This window comes from Eubalaena glacialis, chromosome 9, assembly GCF_028564815.1.
Source record: "Eubalaena glacialis isolate mEubGla1 chromosome 9, mEubGla1.1.hap2.+ XY, whole genome shotgun sequence".
Lineage (NCBI taxonomy): Eukaryota > Metazoa > Chordata > Mammalia > Artiodactyla > Balaenidae > Eubalaena > Eubalaena glacialis.
In genome coordinates, this window is record NC_083724.1 from 51,017,629 (window position 1) to 51,038,672 (window position 21,044).

At 43.8% G+C, this 21,044-nt stretch overlaps 1 protein-coding gene across 2 annotated transcripts in view; it reads left to right on the forward strand.

Annotated features, from left to right (window-relative positions):
* APBA1 (amyloid beta precursor protein binding family A member 1) overlaps positions 1 to 21,044 on the forward strand; it is a 79,304-nt gene that overhangs the window by 22,247 nt on the left and 36,013 nt on the right. For both annotated transcript variants that reach the window (XM_061201207.1, XM_061201206.1), the window contains exon 2: positions 18,180 to 18,275. In XM_061201207.1, coding sequence (XP_061057190.1) covers positions 18,180 to 18,275 — 96 coding nt within the window. The remainder of the gene's footprint in view (positions 1 to 18,179; positions 18,276 to 21,044) is intronic.

A 21,044-nucleotide genomic window follows, 5' to 3' on the forward strand; every position in this document is an offset into this window, starting at 1 on the left:
CCAAAAACGGACGAAGTCTGGGAATGGATTGAAGGAGGTTTGGAGCCAGGCTGGGCATTTTGGCCTCAGTTTCCCTAGACAGAATAGCTGAAAATAGCTGGGTTATGTGACCCAGCAGCCTTGACCTACCAGTCATGGTCTTTGACACATTTCACAGCTTTAGAGGGCAAATTATCCCAGATGTCTACACCCTTTGTCTTGGGCAAAGACAGATTCCTCCAGGCAGTAATTTCCTCATGTGATTTCAGGTATGACTAGGCAGACCCCACTGGACCGAGACCAGATGGCGCCTTTGGTGTGAAAGGACCCCCCCGACTGCGACCCCGCCCTGCATTGGCTTACTCATTTCCTTGTACTTACAAATTCTACATCTGCTTCTGTTTATGCAGACTTGCCTCCATACCCCACTCCTTACCACACTGGCTCTCACTTCTGACCAGATCACATTCGTATTCAGTGCAGTCAGGGCCCCAGTCTTTGAATGGATAGATTCCAGATTCCAAACTTCCTGATTAAAATCTCTGGAGGTCGGGTCTTATCATCAGTATTTCTGAGGCCCAGTCAAAATTGGTAACCACCAACTTAAACTGCAAACTACAGTTTAAAACTTGATTCTTTACTGTCTGTCTTTCTACTTGTCTCACGTGCATTAGCCTGTTGCCTCTGTAAGTCACTGTCAAGTCTATTGAAGGCATAGTGTCTTTTCCTCCTCTTGTAACTCAGAGGAAGTCACACAACGCTGATGCTCAGTAAGCATTCATTATACGTAAATCTTAGCCCTATCGTTGACCTGCTGCAGCTACGTTGAGTTGGTCACCTCCTTTCTTCCTCAGATTCAGTTTCCTCATCAGTAAAATAAGTTATCAGATTTATTTCCCAGAATGGCTGAGCGAAAATGGTTTTTCAGATATTGAGTCCTCCGTGGAAATGTGAAATCAGAATTACAAGTTTGGTGTATTAGTTGCCTTAGTAGGTCAAAACTCACTTAACATTTAGGGTTGGTCAGTGGCAAACTGAATTAGAGGAGTTGGCTGTTAGCACCCCTTCCTCACTTTCTCCAGCCTGGTGTTGCCCTTCTGCTTCCCCCAGCACTCACATCCCTCCTGTGCCCTCACGGTGCTGCCCATCTGGTCAGGCACTCTGAATAACCTAGGGTCTCCAGTTCCACTTTGAGCGACACTGTAGTGTCAGCTTTTATTTTGCAGGGCTGGTCTGATTAAGTCAAACTAAACTGCTAATTAGTGATAATGGCAGTATGCACCACCCCCTGAACATAACATTTACCTTTTATTGGCATCCCCAGTTCCAGAGACCAATTGGTGAAAGTATTTTGAGGGAGGAAACCATTTCGGCACTAACACTTCTTAGTCAGAAACCAGCCACTTTCCTGCTGAGAGGGAGATATTGCTAAAATCCTGGGAAGTGAGGGCTTGATGTTAACACCTGCCCTGATCATGTGCACTTTTGTGCCCACCTTCTTTTTTTTATTTTTTTATTTTTTATTTTTTTTTGGAGAAAGATGATGTAATGAGGGTGGAGAAGCATCCTGGCTTCATCTGGGCCTTGGTTTCCTTGACATCACCTACCCCCATCCTCTCTCCCTTTCCCTCTATTCTAAATTCAACATCAGCCTACGTGGATTTTTGTTGTTGTTGCTAGGAAACTATTGACCAAGGTCAAGTATACATGCTAATTCATTAAGGCTTGTTGGCAGCATCTTATCCTGTCATGGTTGTGTTGTCAAGCTTACAAGGGTGAGTGAAAAGAATCGTTTTTGACAAAAAAAAAAAAAAAATGTTTTTGCTGCTGAAGGATTCTGTTTTCATGAAGGATTCTTGTTAAGGTATCCTTCTCTGAGAGGTCCTTTTGCCAATCCACACTCCTTAGGGAGCTCTGGCCAGCCGTGGTTTTTCCAGGATCTGAATAGCAAAGGATGGAGTTGAAATGAGATCTGCAGTCAAGCAGACAGACTTTAGAATGAATATGTATTCTGTTGAGGCCTGATTTCCCTGAGTAGATCAGTTCCTAGTTGGAATGTGATGTATTCTTGGCAGGTGGGGGGCATGGAGGAGAGTTTTCCTAGGATAGTCAGCTCCATTCTGTGTCCTTTTGTGGCTTGAAAAGGACTAGACCCCAAGCATCCTTAACTCAGAGTGTTCTCCTGGCCTGCTATGGAAGAGTATACCAGTATCCCAGTATTGGCTCTAAAACCAACTTTGTTCTGTTAATATGGTTCATACTGTTTAGAAAAGGGGGGCTGGCAGACCCTCTAGGTTAACATCCCAGAAACTTATCCAGAAGCAAAAGTTTAGAACCAAAGGATCTGCTGTCAGGACAGCAAAAATGGGCCCCAGGATATTTTGCTAAATAGAACTCAGAAACCAATAGGAAACCTCGTCTTAGACAAATGAATGATATTAGAGGAATAAATGTGCTCTCAACCATCTGCCATGCAAATTGCTGTAAAGTGATTGGGTTGAGCTGTTACAGTTGTTCCCCTGCTAACACTTTTGGGTTTAATAGAGTACAAGCTACATAGAGGACACTGTCCATGAGTAAGAAATAGGGCCTGGCCACATAGCCACACTATTCTTAGTTTTGTCAGTGAACCAAAGAGAGTTGTGACTACTTCATCTCATCACAAATTGAAAGTCTATCTCTCAACTTATCATCCACTCGTTTAACAAATACTTTCGAGTTCCTTCTATAGCTCAGGCGCCATGCAAGACACCAGGGATACAGCAGCCACGGAGATGCAGGCTCTGGCTAAAACAGACACAGGGCCTGCCTGTGCAGAGTTTATGATCTGTTCGAGGCTAGTTCTTTATTGAGCCCTCAGCCAGACCTCAGATCTTCTCTGTTCTTGAGGCTTTCCTCTGAAGCCGCCTTTAGTGTCTTAGCTGTGTAAAATCTGCTGCTGTGTAAAAAATTGCCCCAAAACTTAGTGGCATAAAACAAGCCATGTTGATTATCTTACAGTTTCTTTGGTCGAGAATCTGGCATGGCTTAACTGGTCCTCTGCTTTGGGGCCTCTCAGAGACTGCAGTCAAGGTGTCAGGGGCCTGTAGTCACCTTAAGGCTCACCTGGGGAAAGCCCTGTTCCCAAGCTCTTGCACTTGCTGGCAGGATTCAGCTCTTCATGGGCTGTTGGACTGAGGACCTCAGTTCCCAAATGACTCTTGGCCACAGGCCTCCTAGGTTCTTTGCCACTTGGGCGCTCTCCTCCATGGCAGCTTGTGTTAATAAAGTGTGCCGGATGAGAAGGCTGAGTCTGATAGCAAGAAGGGTTACAAAAGATTGTGACTTCCCATCACAAAATGACATCCCATCGCCTTTGCTGTATTTTATTGTTGCTTAGAGTAAGTCACTAGCCCACACTCCCTCCCCAGGAAGGGGATTACACAAGGGTCTGAATACCAGAAGCTGGGGGTCACAGGGGCCACTCGAGAAGTCCACCTACCACATTTGGTGTCTTGTCATTACCTTGTGCCGGCAAAGAGCTGCTGGGCTTAAAGCCTGAGGACACAGCAGCTGCTGGCCTCCTCCTCCCCCCAGCCGACCTTGTCAGCCATTCCCAGCTCCTAGGCTGTATGAATTTTGTTGTCTGGCTGGGAATGGGCAGATCTGCAGATCCTGACATGACTGACAGAGAATGAAGCCAAAGTGGTGAAAAAGGGAATCGGGATGTGAGCCAGCACAGAGGTGAGGCGGGCGGCTATGTCAGAGAAAGTTAGGGCTCAGGAGGGCCTGTGGAAGTGGGAAAGAGGAAGGATTTTGTCCTGAAGGAACACGCATGACCACATGGATTCTTAAGTAGAAGGATTTTAACTTTATTCTCAAGGGACTTCTAGAGCCCAAAGAATTTTCTGTAAAGAGTCCTTCATAAGCTAAGGCGGAACTTTCAACCACTGTGCCGATGATCCCCCTGGATTTTGGACACAGGGGCGACCTGGGCCACCGGCTATGTTGCCTTCAACTCCGGCAGCTTCACTTGGGGCTCCAGACCCTCTCCAGGTGACCCAGCGTGCTGTCCCAATGCTGTCATCTCTCTGTATGCCATGGCGCAAAAGGAGGTAGAGAGGCACCAAGTTAAGGGGTCTTGCCGGTGCTGAGAGAACAGGCCTTGAGGCTGGCTGGCATCCTGGTGCCTTGACTTCTCCCTCAGCTGTGGGGTGTGCCTCCCGTTCTCTATGCTCCCATCTCAACTGCTGTCTTGCTGTGGGGGGGGGAAAGCAGTTTTCGGTTGCAGGTGTTATCCATTATGGATGAGGCATGGAGAAGGCCGTGGTGAATAATTAAGCAGGTTTCAGGTGCAGATTGAACATTAAAAGGAAGGAAAGAATGAAGAGAGCCAGGGGAAGAATTCTGGATTCTGTTGCACAGACAGAACACTGTGTGTAGATGCTTTCTGTAACTTTCCAGAAGGTCTGTTTTCTTTGCAGTCTCTCTGGTGATTTTCAGTCTTATGTGTGATGGTGGTTCTCTGGTTAACAACTGAAAAAATTACAAGCTTTCCACAGCAGCAGTGAAGATTCTGATGGCTTCAGTCTGGCCTGAGTGGCTCATGAATCCAAACCAAAGCAATTTTTAAGAGTGATAATGGAGAAAATGGCTTCACACATGAGCCAGGGAGAGTTCAGTGGTAGGGGCTATTTGATTTGGACACTTGAGAGTCAACACCCAGAGGCTTTCTATCTTTTAACTAATTCATGGAAAGAAGACAGTGTTTTGAGAGATGCCCAGTGCTGTAAATTCAGAAGAAATACCTCCTGCACTGCTCACCATTTTGAAAAAGCTTCCTTGAATGGGGCTGACAGCCACAGGAATTGCATCAGACTGACCCAGATTATAGTAGGTACAATCTGGCTGCACACAGAGTGGTCAGAAACACAAGAACAAGAGAGGAGGGACAGAGAAGTGCCCGAGGACCCCCTCTCTCTGGTCTGGCCTGCAGAGTTGTCCACAGCACAGGAAACTGTCACTTAGCATGGGTGGGTTTTCCAGCTGTGGATTGTTCAGGTCCTTTGCTTCTCTTTTTTCTACCTTTTGAGTCTATTACAATTCATCAGGTAGACTCAGGGAGAGAGACCTGTCAGCATGTCTCATGAAGAGTTAGGTGAGAAAGAAGGCCGAAGCCGTCCGTTACAACAAGTGTCTTGAGTGTTCTGTGCCTTTCATGTCTCATGCACCCACGTGCTCCCCCATTGCCATGGCTGGTTAAGAGGTACATTGGCTCTGGGAGGTCTCTCTGTTTCCTGTCGTCAGGCTTCAGAACTACCCTGCCCACCTCTGTTTCCATTAGTTCCCTCCAGCTCAGTTCCACCCATATTTGTCTTGACTTTTCTGAGAACCACAGACCTGGTCCAGCTCTCAAACCCAGTTTGGGATTACCTATTGGTTTGGGTCAAACCATGCCGACCCTGGGGACAGCTTCTTTTTGTGTTTGTGTATCTGGCTTGCCATTTCCCCTTCTTCAGATTGCAGTGCAAGGACGTTAGAGCACAAGAATGTTCAGCAAATGTGAAGAGGTAGGGAGGGTCCACTTTCAGCATCCTGTGCCCCCAGAGCCCCAGGCCCTGGCTGGCCACATGCCCAGGTGCATTCTGACGCAGGTTTTAAGAGAGCCTCTTTTTCCCAATTACCGCTCCTTCCATCCACACGAACTAGATGCTTTTTTTCACAGGTTCTATAAACGTAGCAGAGTTTATAGAGTGTGTGAAAGTTTCTGGTAGCACCTCAGAGCCGAGTTTATTTTCCCCAGAAATAGGAGGCATCACTGCCAGCAGGGGTAGGTCTGCCCCTTTTCAGAAACGTCAGGTGATGATGCCCCACCAGTGGCGCACGACTGCCAGGGCCATTGGGCACCCAGGGGTTAATGCAGCTGGGTCAGACACCCCGGGATGTGGGCACATCTCCTGTTACAAGTTGCATTATTGACTAGGGAACATCTAACACCACTAGAAACAATCCATCAGACACACACTGAGGTCAGGAGTTAGCCTCAGCTCACAAGTGGACCCACAAGAGCTGGCCCTTCTACCCAAAGAACACCAGTAAAGATGGAGAATTTTTGGATGTACCAATTTGAGCGTCACGAAGACGAGGTAGGTGGATCCTCGGGCTTCAAAATTATGTTTGCTGCTTTGCTCTTGGTTTTCTTCTCCTAGTCCTGTCACATTGTGAGTTCTCCGCATTTCCCTTGATAGTAGGAGTAAGTGAACAGAGCTGGAATAGGAATAGGACGGGAAGAAATGTAATCAGGTTTGCCTGTTGCTCACAAGTCCAAGATGACCTGAAAAGAGAAAAGGCTGTTTGATCACTTAGAAAGATGTGCACTTTGCTTCCTCTCCATCAGCGTGGCATTGTTATTTGCTGTGAAAATGAGTTCCTTTGGGCACTGTAGCCTCTAATTCTGGGCTCTATGTTGTGTCTTTTGCTTCCGTGATGCTAATGAAACTGAATGGAGATTAGTGCCTTGCACATTAGGAACTGTTTTGCTAATAAATGAACTAATGGCATAATGAACCCTGTACAGTGCCTGGCACATAGTAATCCATCTGCAAATGGTAGCTATTATTGTTCTTAGCAGATAATGTGTTATTACAGCAAATAGTGTGCTCTTAGCTGCATCTCTTAATGCAAACTAAAAGTCACTTTGGTTTTCCTCTCACCGTTCAATGTGGCCTGAGGATGCCAGTGTAGGAGAACCATCAGGGAATATGGACCTAGATGGAGAAATGAATAGCAGGCTTCCTCCATAAATGAGTCCATCACAAGTTGTAATACCTTTCCAATAAATACAGTGAGGCTATTTTTGGGAAAAGATAACATCGGCTTATAGATCAACTTTATCAGATAAGTTATCCCACCTTGCAGGGATGACTCTAGTTAACAGTTAACTAGTCAGTTTTGTGGGGTTTTTTTTTTTCTTTTTTGCCTTTAAGAACATGGTTTCAGAAGCTTGGAGCCCTTTAGGTGGTGATAAAATGAGTGATCTGTGTGGTCCCTCCAAGATGAAAGCAGCCTCTCTCTGAGGAGATTGCTGCAGTGCAAGGTTCTCTCCGAGCTACGAGGTGGGCCGGATCTTCACACTACAGCCTTGCCATGGGTTTAACAGACTTGGAGATGGGAATGGGAGCATTTTCCCTGTGGGAAAAGAGGATGGAAGTAGAATATTCTGACAATTATCTCAAAATGTTCCATTGGTATTAATTGAATCCATTATAAATGTGTATATAAAACACTTCATTAGGCCCAGGCTATTATCATTTTAATGACATAATTATGCCCCTACAATGCCTATGCTAACTTTCCTGCTTCACCACATTAAGGAAATACAAACGTGCGTTGATAATATAGTTTGAATTGAGAGTGAATAATTATGGGTTTCTTCAGCAGTTTCAATTTTCAGAAGCACAAACATATCTTGGAGCAAGGAGAAACTAATCATATATTTGTTTTTTTTAAATAATTGTAACATGGAATAGGTTAATTTAAAACACCTTAGATCAGTGAGGAAAACAATGTACATTTACTTGAGAAAAAGGATTACTCTGGTTAAACCAATATGCATAGTGAAAAAGCTATGTGAGGACACTGGAAGCACAGAAGCTCCATACAGCCCCCGAAACGGAAGTTTCCTAGGAAAACTAGAGCATGTACTGTGGCCTGCCCTGGGTAATGCCCCCACCTTTGAAAGTCCATATAGAAAAGGGAATGGAACCAGAATGTTCAGGCTGGACAGGACTTGAATGACCAAATGCTTGATTACAGTCTATGAAATACCACCTTTGAGCACACTTGTTCCTGCTGTGTCTGCAAGACTATTCTAATCATCTGAGGGTGCAGATGTGCAAGCAGAATCTGCCGAAGAAGGGAGACAGACTGTGATCAAGAATTAGTAAAGGTGAGGCATCACCTCACACCAGTCAGAATGGCCATCATCAGAAAGTCCACAAACAACAAATGCTGGAGAGGGTGTGGAGAAAAGGAAACCCTCCTACACTGTTGGTGGTAATGTAAATTGATACAGCCATTATGGAGAACAGTATGGAGCTTCCTTAAAAAACTTAAAATACAGCTACCATATGACCCAGCAATCCCACTACTGGGCATATACCCTGAGAAAAGCATAATTCAAAAAGAGTCATGTACCACAATGTTCATTGCAGCACTATTTACAATAGCCAGGACATGGAAGCAACCTAAGTGTCCATCGACAGATGAATGAATAAAGAAGATGTGGCACATATATACAATGGAATATTACTCAGCCATAAAAAGAAACGAAATTGAGTTATTTGTAGTGAGGTGGATGGACCTAGAGTCTGTCATACAGAGTGAAGTAAGTCAGAAAGAGAAAAACAAATACCGTATGCTAACACATATATATGGAATCTAAAAAAAAAAAAAAAAACTGGTTATGAAGAACCTAGGGGCAGGACAGGAATTAAGACACAGACGTAGAGAATGGACTTAAGGACATGGGGAGGGGGAAGGGTAAGCTGGGACGAAGTGAGAGAGTGGCATGGACATATATATACTACCAAATGTAAAATAGGTAGCTAGTGGGAAGCAGCCACATAGCACAGGGAGATAAGCTCGGTGCTTTGTGTACACTTAGAGGGGTAGGATAGGGAGGGTGGGAGGGAGACGCAAGAGGGAGGGGATGTGGGGATATATGTATATGTATAGCTGATTCACTTTGTTATACAGCAAAAACTAACACAACATTGTAAAGCAATTATACTACAATGAAGATGTTAAAAATAAAATAAAATAAAATCAGCCTTTAAAAAAAAAAAGAGTAAAGAGCAGACATAGAGAACAGACTTGTGGATGATGAGGGGTAGGAAGGTGGGGGGAGGGATGAATTGGGAGTTTGGGATTAGCAGATGCAAACTTATGTATAGGGTGGACAAACAACAAACTCCTACTGTATAGCATGGGGAACTGTATTCAGTATCCTGTGATAAATGATAATGGAAAAGAATATGAAAAAGAATTATATATGTATAACTGAATCACTTTGCTATACAGCAGAAATTAACACAGCATTGTAAATCAACTGTACTTCAGTAAAATTTAAAAAATTATATGGACAAGAACGCTGAGCTATATGTGGGTACAAGCTTCCACATGAGCACATAAGTGCAATGCTGCATGTGTCCAGAACCTACTGTGTATATAAACCTGTTTCCTTTTTGTGTTTCCTTTTTCCTCTGATACTAGAGGATTGGTGTCCATGCATCCTTCCGTGTATTCAACACACTTATTGAACTCCTGTTGTATATTTTATGGGGAATCCCATATTAAGCACTTGAAGAAGAAAATGTAAATTAATCATAAATCCTGCCTCATGGTGCTTATTAAAATATTGTAATTAAAATATTAGTCAATAGTATTAGAATTTTATAAAATATAAGGGAGAAAGTGATGCACCATAAGAATGGCACAGATAAAATACAAGCAGCTCTCTTAGGAGATTCCTTTCACCTAAGAGAATTGGAAAGACTTCATGAAAGAGTTAACATTTGAAATGGGCCTTTGGTGTGTCGTGGACATGTGGAGTTCAGACAAGAGCATCAACAAAGGCTCTGAGCAGAAACTCACAGGTTATATACAGGGAACAGAAAGGAGTTCAGTTTGGCTTGACGACAGAGAATAGGAACTGGAAGGGTAGAAAATGGTAAAGAAATTAAGGCCAAACCTTGGATTCCTTGAGTGCCAAGGTAAAGAGTCTAAGATTTATTCTTTAAGCAAAAAGGAACCACTAAAGTTTTTGAATTGAGGAGTGAATTGCTCAGAGCTTGTTAAACCTGTCTTTAAAAATGGGAGTAAATAGGTGCCTAGTGAGAAGCCTCTGGATGTCTTAGTTTGGGCTGCTGTAACAAGATACCGTAGAAGCAGTGACTTAACAGAAATTTATTACCCACAGTTCTGGAGTCTGGGAAGTCTGAGATCAGGGTACCAGCATGGTCAGCTTCTGGTGAGGGTTCTCTTCCTGGTTTGCAGATGGCTGTCTTCTTGCTGTGTACTCACAGGGTGGAGAGCAGGGAAAGAGGAAGCACGTTCTCTTGTCTCTCTTATAAAGGCACTAATCACTTTCATGAGGGCCCCACCCTCATGACCTAATTACCTCCCAGAGGCCCCACCTCCTAATACCATCCCACTGGGGACTAGGGTTTCAACATATATGTTTGAGGGGGACACAGTCCGTAACGCTGGTGAAGAAGGTTCATGAGTTCTTAGTGTTTGGGTCACATGTAGTATGTCGACTGCTTGGTGACCTTAAACAAAACCTTATTTTCAGGTTCTGTGAGTTGCTCCATATCTAGCCTTCGTTGCAGTGAAATTTTTGTCACTGAGTTCCCTTGGAGGGAATGTGTACTTAGATCCACGGGTACTGAGACTTGTTAAACTTGGCTAGAGCTGGCTGGGGTCTTTCACCAGGTGTCCTAAACAGTGGAGTATCTCGGTGTGTCATGGTTATACATAAGCAGTGTTCTCAATTAACACTAGAGCAATGCATATGCACACGATTCTCTTTTGTAAATCAATCACCATAATAGCATCATGCTCAGCCCTCATATTCCAACGTGCTACCTTGAATGGGAGACTGTGGGCATGTCAGAAATTGCATACAGCCATCATGTATACCCCCCAGCCATAGCCAGTAATGAGCTATTCTTGCCAGCATACCAGTAAGAGTCTTGGGGCTTATAAATTAACTTAAAGTCTTTGTGGTATGATTTTTATAGAGCCTTCTGTGTGCTTTTTAATTTTATTCATGAATAAAATGTTAATAAGGAAGGAAATGAGATGAAGAAAACATCCCCATGGGTATGTGTTGTCCTTGTGAACACTCTCCCATAGGGGTGAAATCATTTTTGTTACTGTTGGAATCTTAAAAGACTTATCAAATATTGATTGAGTGCATTGTGTGTGCCCAGGCACTGAGCTGACCCTCTGTGTGCTTTGTCACCAATTAATCCTCACCTCAATCCCGAGAGGCAGGTAATTACTGTTTTCCTCAATTGTCAGGAGAATCAGAGAGGTTGGGAACCTGCTCAGGGTCTCAGCTGTGAGTGGTAAAGTCAGAATTCACACTCAGCTCTGCCAGATGCTAGGGCTTGAGCACTTAACCCCTTCAGTATCCTGAAACCTCAGTTGCAATTTTACTTGTTCTGCCACAATACAAAACAAAACACCAGTCTTTTTCAAAGGAGAAATGTTAACTTGTGTTCCCTGTAATCACCTATACTTTTGAAAATAGACCCTAATATTGGAAAGCCAGATCATGGTGGCTTTGAAGACTAGACCCAGTGTCTTAGGAATGATTTTTTTTTCTTTTTTTACTTCTGCCAACCAACAGGCTTTGTTCAGGGCTTTCCAAGTCCCAGACACTGTGGCAGGAAAGGCTGTGTCTTCTCCACTGGAAGCCTTCTTTGACCCAGATGGTCTCTCCTCCCTCCTGCTCTTGCCTCTTATGGCAGCTGTCATGTCACATTTTAACCACCATAGGAGAGGGAGGGCTGTCCCTAAGGATCCCTATGTAAGTATACCTTCAAAGGCCTACTTAAAATTAATTCACTTACAACAAAGACCAAAGTTTCAAGTAAGAATGGGGAGAAAGGGATTTGATTAGAACTTTACCTTGAAAGACAGTACTAAAAAATTACAAACATAAGCTTAGTTTATCTTTTGACTAACAACATGTTGGTTATAATTTCATCTATATGTGAATTCTTAGAGAAGAAGTATTTTTTCATTTATTTTATTGAAGTATAGTTGATTTACAACGTGTTAATTTCTGCTGCACTGAAAAGTGATTTTTATGCATATATATTCTTTTTCATATTCTCTTCCATTATGGTTTATTACAGGATATTGAATAATAGGTTCCCTGTCCCTGATCCCAGTAGGACCTTGTTGTTTGTCCATCCTATATATAATAGTTTGCATCTGCTAATCCCAAACTCCCAATCCATCCCTCCCTCCCTCTCTCTCCCTCTTGGCAACCACAAGTCTGTTTTCTATGTCGGTAAGTCTGTTTCTGTTTTGTAGATAAGTTCATTTGAGTCATATTTTACATTCCACATATGTGATATCATATGATATTTATCTTTCTCTTTCTGACTTACTTCACTTAGTATGATCATCTCTAGGTCCATCCATGTTACTGCAAATGGCATTATTTCATTCTTTTTTGTGGCTGAGTAGTATTCCATGTACATGGAATGGTATGGTACATACCACATATAGGTACCACATCTTCTTTATCCATTTATCTGTCAGTGGACATTCAGGTTGTTTGCATGTCTTGGCTATGGTGAATATTGCTGCTATGAACATAAGGGTGCATGTATCTTTTTGAATTATAGTTTTGTCTGGATATATGCCCAGAAGTGGGATTGCTGGATCATATGGTAGCTCTATATTTATTTTTTTAAGGAACCTCCATACTGTTTTCCATGGTGACTGCACCAATTTACATTCCCACAAACAGTGTAGGAGGGTTTCCTTTTCTCCACACCCTATTCAGCATTTGTTATTTGTAGAGTTTTTAATGATGGTGGCACCTCACAGTAGTTTTGATTTGCACTTCTCTAATAATTAGTGATGATGAGGATCTTTTCATGTGCCTGTTGGCCATCTGTATGTCTTCTTTGGAGAAATGTCTATTTAGATTTTCTACCCATTTTTCAGTTGGGTTGTTTGTTTTTTTGTTATTGAGTTGTATGAGCTTAGAAGAGAAGTATTGACTTGGGGAGTTGTAATTTTTCTCAAAAAAAGTCATTGAATCATGCAATAGAAGAACTGCCTTCAATTCACACGTGACTTGCACAGCATGATCAGAAACAGTCCTTTCGACCATAAAGAGGACCATTTCAGCAAAAATATTTAAAGACTGTTTTCCCAAGGGCCTCTCCTTATTATCAGATGTTCTGATCATGCTCTTTTAAAGCACCTGTAACATTGTCATCCCTCCATTTTTCTCTTAATTGTTAACTGGTGTAACTCCACCAACTTTTCAATGGTCCATAGTGGGTTTGAGCAGTTCTCCAACTTTGCCACCTTCAACTTTCTGAGATTCTGCTTTTTCTTTATTTATTTTTGCAGTATTTGCACTTCTACTCTGCAGTGCAGTTGCTGTTTTGTTTTGGTTTTGCCTAGAAATGCCAGATGGTCCCAACAGTCAACAGAGAGCAGCTGACAAAGACGTGGACCAGGTAGATGCTAGTGTTTTGGAGGGAGGCTGTTAAGGTGGACACTAGCCTTGCGAGTAGTCGGCTCCTTAGTGGCTGTTTTTATGTTATGGTGACTTATTTTTCTCAGGGACTCAGAGACGTTGCTACGGAGGACACACTGCATTTGTTTGTGGGTCTGTCTGCCCTGCTAGATCAGGAGCTCCTTGGGCACAGTCAGGGATCTGGGCTCCCCCGACACTGTCTGCACTTCATGTTAAATAAATGAGTGAATGGCCCGGGTCAGACTCACTTTTTTGTGTCTTTTGACTGGAATTCCTCCAGAAGTCTTTCAAGATCCCTGGACACCTCTCCAGATCACAGCTTTGCTCTCAGTCCTGCCTCAGTCCTTAGGCCTTTCTGAAAAGAACGCTGCCCGTTTGGAAAGAGCCAGGGGCCCTTTACCCATGGTTTTGGGGTGTTCCTATTACCATCCTGTCAGCTTTTCTGGGTGGTAATCTTCTCTTCATGCTGATGTCCAAGGATGAAAGAGGATTAAGGGACAGGGAAGAGCAAACCCCTCAACCCTCTAGATTTTCCACCTTAATTCAGGAAATAGTTATTGAAGTGCCTACATTGTGCTTCTTCCATGAGGACAATAATAGGCCAGTGGCTCACAAAGAAAATACCCTGTGGGCAGAGAGTAGGCAGTTTGTCACCAAGTGGGGCTCCAGTGACTGGTCCCTGCTGTTCAGCTCTTCTCTCCCTTCCCTGCAGAGCTGTGCTTCCCTCCCTGCCTCTGTTTCTAGTACCTTCCACCTCTTCCCTATCCCATCCCATCCCATCCTGCTGCATGAATACCATCCAGTTTTCAGGATTCAGCTGAAGCAATTCTTTCCCAATGTAGCATTGCTGATAGACACCCCTCCCCTTCTGCAGAGAGACACCCTCCCAACCCTGTGTCTTTATGTATGGATTCATATTCTAGCCACCTGCCACGACGCTGACTTTACGTGTCTCCTCCCACTACCTGGAAAGGGGTGGGGGACAGAACCACAACATCGCTTTCCTCTTTGTTTCCCTGGCCCAGTACTAGGAACACAAGGAGGCACTGAAATGTCTGTTGCAGGAATAAATTAATAGTGATTATTTGTGCACTGTTTTTCTCCCCTTCGTGCATAGCCTGAAAGTTCCAGGAACTATTTGTCTCTCACCTCTACCACCAGCAGTTAGTTTCCCCAAGGAGATGTCCAGTTGGAATGAAAATGAATGATTGGCTTTCCCTTGGGATGCTATTGCATCCTTAGGCCTAAGATCGGGACTGTCCATCTCTTGTCCTGGCATTGAAGAGCCTAAGTCTTAAGACTGACAGCTCTGCTTTGTGGAACCCCAGAGTTGTGGGAAATCTGCTGGAACATAATCTGCAGAAGACATATTGTTGAGCTTAAGGAGACCTCCTGTTGAGCTTAAGGAGACCAACACAGGGAATTGTTGAGTCATCTTTGAACACTACCCCCCTAGAGACACTACCCCCCTAGAGACACCCTGTGTGGCACTTACCTTTGTGAATTTCCAAGCCCACATTTGCTTCCCAACCTTGGTCTCATTTGCCTAAAATTGAATATCTGTTCAGTAACCCAGAAGGCATGAGACTCCAGACAGAAATATGTAATGATAGTTTTTACTTTTTGCATCATGTTGGTGGTTAAATTTTGCCTCCAGTACATCTTTGAAATATAAAAAGTATTATCCAATTTCTGGTTTTCTCTCCACTCTTGAGCATATAACAAGGCAGAAGTTGAATTGATGTTAACACCTTTGTTTCAGCTCTATGGAGCCTGTGTCTGCTCTGAAGGTGTTTGTCCACCTTGACTTTGTCAGCAATGGTGTGGTGGGAAGTAGGCTTCTACCAGGTAGGGTACTCTCTTGTTTGGGGACAGTTTTTGCCTTAAAGGAGCTTAGCTGGAGCTAAGGTCGGAGTCTTCAGAGGCAAAGGCCACTTCTCTAGTTCAAAATGCAGATGTAACATTCCACACATAACAGCGTAGAGGTCTTATATCAGAAAGAGGCTTACCACTGATCACTAAAAATAATGCAAGAGAATAGTGGTTGACTGCTTTCTGTGCAAGGTGGAAAACATGGTAAGGCTGGAAACCACATTGACATCAGTTATTCAGTAAATGTTTACTGGGTGCCTACTGTTTACAAGACCCAAGGCTAGGAACTTGGATTATAAAGATGAATAAGACGAGCCCTCGGGAGAGTTCTTGGGAGAGTGGAGGCAGACACATAAACAGATAATTACAAAACCCGAAACATGCCATCAGGGGAGAATGGTACCTTGAATAGAGTCTGAGAAAGCTTCAGCAAGATGAGTGCTTTCGAAGGAGAGAACGAGGGAGAACTCTCTAGGTGGAGGTCAGTAACGGCACATGCAAACAGAAGGAAGCACAAGGGGTCTCATTTGCATGCAGAAGGCTAGGGCGTGAGCGTCTGAGGGGAAGTGCCTCCTGATAAAGGCTGGTGTGGGTCCCCTGAGAACCTCGGTGAGAACAGTGCCCACCAAAGTCACATTTGTGCCTCTTCTCCGGTGTCCCATGGTGGACGCCTGGCACTGGTCATCGAGCCTTACTGTGGGGTCTGACCTGCCTCTTCTGCATCCCAGCCTGCTCTCCAGATAATCTGTCTTCTCACATCATTCGGTGATGACCTGGCGCTCACAACATTGCAAAGACTCCATTTTCAGAAGATTTGCAACAGAAAATAATTAGAGAAATAGGCGCTGTGGGATACTTTAGGAGCATTTTTTTAAAAAACGAAGGTGGTATACATGGCTCTCAAACCAAGCAATTAAAGAAAAAGCAGCTGCTCTAGCTTCCCCAGGGACTAGACCTTTAAAATTTTTGTGACAGAGAAAATTACTTGGGGAAAAATAGACATAAATATCTAAGGAAGCTCTTCAAATTTGAAAAACTGGGAAAATTTAAAGGCATTAAATTCTCATGAAAACTTTACTACATTAATTTTGAGTAGGCCAGACATGGAGCTGACTCAGCAAGTCCCCACCAACTCTCTTGGGTGCCGAATGAAAAATTCTGTGTGTTCTTTTTAAAGGCACACAGGGCACCTTTCTTGTGTCCAGGGACCATGGGGCTTGGGTACTTTGTGTCTGATGTTACCCTAATGCTCGTCCTCTTGACTTAACTGCGGAGCAGCTGATTTCTGCATGTGAGTGTAGAAGAGGCTCATTGGTCCTCACCTCCCTGCTCAGAATCAGGTATATCGGCTCATGGGAAACAAATCCAGGCTTCACAGCAATAGACTGGGATGGTACCACATCTGTGTGCATAATACTGCATTTCACCACATCATGCTTCAGTTCATTTGGTGTCTCCTGTAATTAAGACTCTTTGGAAAGGATTTATTGTTTTTATGATTTCACACAGTGCTTGCTGGGGTCCCCCTTGTATGTGAACGTGCCCCCTCCCTTCCTGAGCACCACTGCTCTGTGGAACATTCTCCCTTCCCACGCAGAGGTGTATTACTGATGTCTCTGTGCCTCCGCTTCCCCGTGAGGTTCAGTCTCCAGCGGTCAGAAGCAGGTTCAAGCTACTGCTCGTGTGATCTTGCTTTCTTAACCCAGAACCTACCTCTCCTCACTCACAGCCCCTATTCCTCAGAGAATAGGTCCTTGACTGGGTTCGGTTTTATGCCTTCTATCAGACATCACCAGCGGACTGTGAAGCTGCATGTTCTTCCTCTCAGAGGACCATGGCTACAGAATTCTTAAGCATCCCTGTGGCTCACCTGAAGGTTCTCTTCATCCCCTCCCAGATTTCAGGAGCGTGCAGAAATGTTTGGGAATCAGCTGGGGAGGGTTTTCAGCACCTGCACTATTTCCATCCCCGTGCTTGTTTTCTTTCTTTGGTCATTCAATCAGCAGGGCTTTAAGGGCGCTGGCCTGGAGCTTCAAATCCATTCAAGCAGGACCTGCACAGGGAGCCTGAACCCATCCCCTGGCTGGGGACTGTGCTTTCCAAACCTTTTCTGTGCCTTATTTTTTTTTTTTTTTAATTTAATTTTATTTATTTATTTATGGCTGTGTTGGGTCTTCGTCTCTGTGCGAGGGCTTTCTCTAGTTGTGGCAAGCGGGGGCCACTCTTCATCGCGGTGTGCGGGCCGCTCACTATCGCGGCCTCTCTTGTTGCGGAGCACAGGCTCCAGACGCGCAGGCTCAGTAGTTGTGGCTCACGGGCCCAGTTGCTCCGCGGCATGTGGGATCTTCCCAGACCAGGGCTCGAACCCGTGTCCCCTGCATTGGCAGGCAGGTTCTCAACCACTGCGCCACCAGGGAAGCCCTGTGCCTTATTTTTAAACATACCATTTAACAAAGAATTCTTTAACTCTTCTAAGAGTATCCAAGGTAATGTTTTTTGGATGCCAAAATATCTCTGTGTTTTCAGTGGCCTCTGGATTATATCAGACAAAATATTTCACAGGTGGTGTGGTTTCCAGTCATTGAAATCAGTCCCAGCTGCCTCTTTAAAAATTCATGTTTTAATTTTTCCTTTTCCTTTCAGGTAATCTTGGGCAGGTGATTTTATAAGACGTTTAACACCCAAAGTCTTTGTTTCCTTCAGTAAGAAAAATGTTTTAAAAACGGAAACATTTGAGTATCACTATTAGCTTTATTCACCTAGGGCTTTAAGTTTGATATTCAACTTTTGCGATGTTTAAACACTTGGCCTAAGGTGAGGGGCCGGGTGAGGCTGAACTGTAAGGGCTCCTTTGAAAACAGGGCAGGAATTTTAACGAAAGCTTGACAAATCCAAGCCTTCTATGTCCATTTGGCAGTTCCTTTCCAAGGAAGTTTTCTCACTGCTGAAATGTTCTTCAGCTGCGTGTGCCTCTCTCTCCCGCAAGGCTGGGCGGTTCACCCAGTTCCTCACTATGTGATGCTCACTGTGTTTTCCTCTGCTGTCTGTGTTCCAGTCCCCGTCTCCTGGCAGTTCCTCACCCCTGGGTGCAGAGTCTTCGAGCACACCCCTTCATCCCAGTGACCCCACGGAAGCCTCCACAAATAAAGAGGTAGGGTACCATTTTGTTTCAAAAGCCATCAGCCCGTTATGTCTTATTCTGTTTCTGGTTTGCGCTTTCTCCAGCCTCCAACAGAGCTGCTGACCCAGATTACCCTGCGGAGAAAAATTCTCATCTCTCCAGCGTGGAATTCGGTGATAAAGCCATGCCATCCAATTTGACAGCCTCTAGCCACAGGTGTCTATTTTAATTCATAAATAAAATGAAAAAGTCACTTCCTCAGGCACACTAGCCACATTTCAAGGGCTCAGTAGCCACACGTGACTAGTGGCTATTGTATTGGAAGCAGAGATTACTGAACATTGCCATGATTGCAGAAAGTTCCCTTGGACATGGGACATCAAAAGCTCTGTTTAGCAGCATCCTTCCTAGAGGTGTTATGAGCCTCAGTGCCATGGCATTACAGTTGCTGTGTGGTTTGGGAAATGGGCTGGTTTCTTAAATACTAATTTATTTCAGGCCCAAGTGAAATATCTTTCATGACAACAGGATGACTGCTTGTCCTGGCTTACCTGGGGAGGTTCCGGCTCACACCTGTTGTCCCAGCAGTACACCTGGTGAGCACCCCTTCTCACTTTTTAAAGCAGCAGCGCTGTCCAGGAGAACTTTCTGTGATGCAGGGAATGTTTTACTTCTGGACTGTCCCATATGGTAGACACTGCCACATGTGCCTAGCAAGCGCTTGAGGTGTGGCTAGTGGCACTGAGGAAATGAATTTTGCATTTTATTCCATTTAAATTAAGTTAAATAGCTGTGTGTGGCTAGGGGCTGCTGGACAGTGCAGCCTTAAAGTGTCCCTTTGGACAGCAAATCGTATGGTCACCCTGCTGATGGAGGCCATGCTGAGCTCTGGCAGAGAATATTTAAGAGAGAAGATGCTGCTTGCTCCCACTAAGGGTTCCGGGGCTAGAAACGGGCAGGTGTTTTCCCCCTGAGAGGGAGCCATTGCCCTCTCCAGCACCTGTTGTCCTTTTACACCTGACTAACTGCTACCCTCACCTACTTAGGAACTAGCATCAGGTAAACACTGGCCTGCACCATCATCTGTGTGTGGGCTCAGCTCATTCTAAATATAGATGCTGCCTAATCAACACTGAGGACATGCGTTAAAGAGCTAAACCACGTAATGAATGATTGTCTCATTTTTCCTTCCTTTTGCTAATAATTTTCCATTAAATTCAATGGAAGAAAGCGATCTCCATTTTAACCTGAGTGGCAGATCGCTTCTAAAAGGAGTCTTAGTTAAAATTTACCCTTAAAATATCATTGAATTCACATGCATTTGCCATTAAATATTCATGCAGGGGAGAAGTATTTTTTTTCATTAATCTATTTATATTAAACCAAACAAACATAAGGAGACCTTCTCTGAAATGGCACCAACATTAGAATTTAGATTTGAAATATGCTTTGTCCTTCTCTGGTCTTCATCAGGCCACAGGAACAGGAGTAATGGGCTTACAGTTTCTGCTGGCCCTGCATCCTACAACGTCACCTTGTACTTTATTCATAGCACACGAATAGGTAAGAACAAATGGCAAGAAGAAAAGCCACAGTGATAATAACAGTAATGAGAGTTACCATTTCTTGAGCATTTATGGCATTCAGGCACCAGACCAAGCAAGTCACATAGTATCTCATTTAATCCTTAAAATACTTCTGCGAGGTAGGAATTAATGTCCTCATTTGTTAGTGGAGGAAGCTGAGAGGTTAAGTAACTTACCTGAGGTCCCAGATCTCACATGTGGTAGGGCCAGGTTTTGAATCCAGAGCTCCAGAGAGCCCAGGCTCTTAACACCAGAATCTGCTATCCCTGCGATGAAGAGTACTTGCAGGTCACACACTGAATGGACAGGGTAGCTTGTATGTTATTATTGCAGTTTTCAAGCCTCCAGGCTCTACACATGGTTTATGTGACCTCCTGGAACATCCCAAAGATTTGGCCTTTAACTTCTTGAATGTGGCTTTATTAATTCTTGAATGTTAAGGATCAACTAATGTTCATCTCTGTCCACATGTGGGAAAACACAGGGCTAATCAGACATCTGAATATTCAGCGTTTGATTATCCATCAGATATAATAAGCAAGTTTCTCATTTGGCACATGTTTCTGCATATCTTTAGAAATAATGATGAAAATCCTCTTTGTGTGCAATGATTAGAGACTCTTCCGTTTCACAGAACTCTTTAAAAAAAAATTTACTACCCCAGAGACTAAAGAAAGCCAGTCATGAGTTCATGAATAGAGAATAAGTGAATGTACCAAATGCCCTCCGTTGTGACTCTAAATAAAACAGCAGCTTTTAGAGCCATAGACTAAAGCAATTCTTTTGTAGCATCTGCTAAAATCTAAATCTAATAGCCCAAGAAAATATAAATATAAATTGGCTTCTTGGTTGTACCTGGAGGCTAAACCATTTTGATTAGATGAAGTAAAGCCCTCATTGCCCCTAGATGCTGAGGGCAAGGACAGGGAAATGGTTGGGGAATAATAATCTAAAAGTCTTTGGCTCTTATGAAGAAACTAGCTTTCATCTGCATACCATGAAGTTACGGATTTTTTTCCTTAAAGCAACAGAGTTTAAGCCAACAGGCACTCTGCTGGGCCTATCTTCTCACTTGAGTAAATGGAAAGAAAAATTAATGTGAAGCACCATTGAAATTGGAGTCCTCTTTTCTCTATCCACATAATCTTGGCTTTCACTAGGTGTGCATCTTTCCATAAATGCATTAGCAGCCGGTAACTTTTCGTTCCTGGTG